Below are 3520 nucleotides of genomic sequence, written 5' to 3'. Positions count from 1 at the left end.
CAAGGGCATGTCCTCTTCAGCATAGGGCAACATGACCTCTTCAAGTTTTTTAACATATGCAAACTGATCCATGATCCCTGGTATGCGATAAATAGGCCCAACACCATAGTAGGAGAAACATGCCCATATCATGATGCTTGCACCTCCATGCTTCACTGTCTTCACTGTGTACTGTGGCTTGAATTCAGAGTTTGGGGGTCGTCTCACAAACTGCCTGTGGCCCTTGGACCCAAAAAGAACAATTTTACTCTCATCAGTCCACAAAATGTTCCTCCATTTCTCTTTAGGCCAGTTGATGTGTTCTTTGGCAAATTGTAACCTCTTCTGCACATGCCTTTTTTTTTAACAGAGGGACTCTGCGGGGGATTCTTGAAAATAGATTAGCTTCACACAGACGTCTTCTAACTGTCACAGTACTTACAGGTAACTCCAGACTGTCTTTGATCATCCTGGAGGTGATCATTGGCTGAGCCTTTGCCATTCTGGTTATTCTTCTATCCATTTTGATGGTTGTCTTCCGTTTTCTTCCACGTCTCTCAGGTTTTGCTCTCCATTTTAAGGCATTGGAGATCATTTTAGCTGAACAACCTATCATTTTTTGCACCTCTTTATAGGTTTTCCCCTCTCTAATCAACTTTTTAATCAAAGGACGCTGTTCTTCTGAACAATGTCTTGAACGACCCATTTTCCTCAGCTTTCAAATGCATGTTCAACAAGTGTTGGCTTCATCCTTAAATAGGGGCCACCTGATTCACACCTGTTTCTTCACAAAATTGATGACCTCAGTGATTGAATGCCACACTGCTATTTTTTTGAACACACCCCTTTCAACTAATTCAACTAATTGCCCAATTGCACAGCCTTAAGAGCGTGCATATCATGAATGCTGGGTCTTGTTTGTTTTCTGACAATCTACTGAACCTACTGGTAACTTGTTTGCCACGTAGCAATAAAAAAATATACGAAAAACCTTGATTATTCTGGTTAGTCACATTGTACTGCTATTATTTTGAACAATACTGTATTTTAAAATGCTAATCATTGAAAATCAGAAAAAGCTCTGTAAACACTTGCATTTTTACAACATTATAAATGTGTTGCATCAGGAAATGAACATTTTTGTGCACACTTGTGGTATTCATACTCCTGTGAAAACTTGGGCCAAATACATGAAATTCATCATGTAAGTACATAGACAAGCTCCTAGTTTCTGGGGGCTGAACACCTGAGCTCACACTGTACAAATATATATATATATATATATATATATATATATATATATATATATATATATATATATATATATATATATATATAAACCTTTTCAACTCCAAAGTTGATTAATCACATTTTATTAAAACTATTGTTTTTAATTACAAGTTTTCAGAAATGGTTTTGATAAAATATGCAAATGACCACACACAGATTCATAAGCAATTAATGCAAATAATCACGTTTATTCAAGATTGAAATATACTGATAAAGATTAAAACGCGAACGCACTGAATCCAAAAAGTTTACATTACAACATCAAACATTATAAAAGCAGTATTTAAATTAACTGCAACATGGCAGCTCAATGCAAATCATTTACAAGTCTCAAGCACAACATGGAGACAGAAAAAGGAAACACAGGATGTGACGGAGAAGCACACACACAAACACACTTTTTTATTCACTCATGCATGCCACACAGAAGGTTAGTCTCTCAGCAAAGGGAGCTGATTTCTCCTTTGCTGCAGCCCCACTTGCAGCAGGCGTTGGACAGTCCCACCACTACATCTCGTCCCTTTCTGTCCACGGTACGCAACGCTTCCAGCACCTCCTGTGAAATGAGGGAGCGCGCTGGCCTGCTGAACAAGTCACCTTCCTGTTCACCTTGTGCCAGTGATGGAAGATTTGAGTCAGGGGCATGCTGGGATGACGGGGCAGCACCATACAGAACTGAACTGTCTGCTGGAACATTACTGTCATACGAGCTGAATAAGTCCAGTATTTCATCTGTGAAATAAGACGTGTTGATTCATGTTATAGTTGTTGAACAATACACAAATCATCCAATAATCCTTGTTTTATTTACCACTACAAACAAGTATACATTACAAGTCTGTATATTTTAAAGAATCTCAAATATATAATATATTTTATGTTAAAAGGTTTTGCCGTTAATAAGATTTGTGTTTTTTTTTCATTTATGTGTTCTAAAAACTGTAATATTGTGAAATATCATTACAATTTAAAACAACTGTTTTCTGTTGTAGTGCATTTTAAAAATGTATTAATTTATTAAAATTAAACTATTAATTCCTGTGGTGTTAAAGCTGTATTTTCAGCATCATTCCTCCAGTCTTCAGTGTCACATGACCCTTCAGAAATCATTCTGACTTGCTGATTGGCTGCTCTTGTGTTGCTTCATACTTTTTGTGGAAGCTCAGATTTCTATTCAGGATTATTTGATGAATAGAAAGTTCAAAAGAATTGCATTTATTTGAGATATAATTTTCTGCAACATTATGAATGTGTGTGATCCCGCTTTTGATCAATTTACTGTAACGTGTCTTTGCTGAATAAAAGTATACATTTCTTTCTCTCAACTATTTTTTATAGTAGTGTAGATAATTCCTATACTTCCATTTTGTGTTATTTCATAATTTTAGTCCACAATTTTAAATATAACACTTTATAACACAGTAAAAACAGAGTTATGTGATAGATGGATAATCCAAATGTTTTACTAGCGTATAGGTAATATTGTTGCAACATGGAATTTTTTAATTCATTATGTTAAAATTCTGACTTTAAATGTATTTTGGTGATGAAATCTACTCTAAAATAGATATTAAATAGGTGTATCAAAAATATTTAGCTGCTACTGTATTTCGTAATATTGTTGCAACCAGAATTTTTTATTTACTATATTTTCAAATAAAAGAAAAAAACCCAGAAAGTTTTACAAACCTGCTTTTTAATACTAACCTGTGCTTGTCAAGGAGCGCTTCCATCGAGAGCCTCCGCAGGTGAAGATAACAGCTCGGATGAACTCCCGGCCGCATAATTTGACTCCGTACGAGGGGCCGTCCAGTGCCTGGACTCCAGCCAGCAGCAGACACACTGCAAGCGCGGTGGTTTTCCACATCATGCTGAGAGCAGATATTCACTGACTGCTGAAGATGATGTTCAGAAGCTGCTTTCCTGCTGGGCTCTCTTTGGTTGGGATCTAGGTGCCTGTTTGATGTTGTGTGATTTCTACCAGGTCCCTGTTTCTGCTTATAAAGAGGTGAGGGGCACACATGCAGGCAGGAGTCACAGATAACCCTGTGAGATAGTGGCAGAGACCTTTCCACTAACAAAAGCATGAGCAGGAAAGGTGGATGTGTAATTATGAGGGCATTCTTTGACACTAAACTCTCTTTCTTCATTTGAATTGATGAATCATATTTGCCGTACGACTCATGTCAGGATATTGCAGTGATTGCTCTTTACAAACAGTGATTGAATTAAGATGTCTATCTATTTTTCC

At 36.8% G+C, this 3520-nt stretch overlaps 1 protein-coding gene across 1 annotated transcript; it reads right to left on the bottom strand.

The window, feature by feature from the left end:
• Positions 1-1456: 1456 nt before the first annotated feature.
• On the bottom strand, positions 1457-3276 carry LOC127941486 (relaxin-3-like). The gene is made up of 2 exons (XM_052536563.1): positions 2977-3276; positions 1457-2001 (listed from the first exon to the last, which is right to left on the bottom strand). The coding sequence occupies exons 1-2, from the start codon at positions 3137-3139 to the stop codon at positions 1709-1711; spliced, it is 456 nt and encodes a 151-aa protein (XP_052392523.1). The 5' UTR covers positions 3140-3276; the 3' UTR covers positions 1457-1708.
• Positions 3277-3520: the final 244 nt, after the last annotated feature.

This window comes from Carassius gibelio, chromosome A3 (genome assembly GCF_023724105.1).
Source record: "Carassius gibelio isolate Cgi1373 ecotype wild population from Czech Republic chromosome A3, carGib1.2-hapl.c, whole genome shotgun sequence".
In the NCBI taxonomy this organism is placed as follows: domain Eukaryota; kingdom Metazoa; phylum Chordata; class Actinopteri; order Cypriniformes; family Cyprinidae; genus Carassius; species Carassius gibelio.
The sequence above is the reverse complement of the archived record's forward strand: the minus strand, read 5'-3'. Positions and strand labels throughout refer to the sequence as shown.

Bases quoted from the DNA above. Each gene is read 5' to 3' on its own strand.
- LOC127941486 (XM_052536563.1), bottom strand. From the start codon at position 3,139: ATGATGTGGAAAACCACCGCGCTTGCAGTGTGTCTGCTGCTGGCTGGA. The intron at 2,002-2,976 runs GTTAGTATTAAA...CTTATTTCACAG, and splicing joins GCGCTCCTTGACAAGCACAG to ATGAAATACTGGACTTATTC.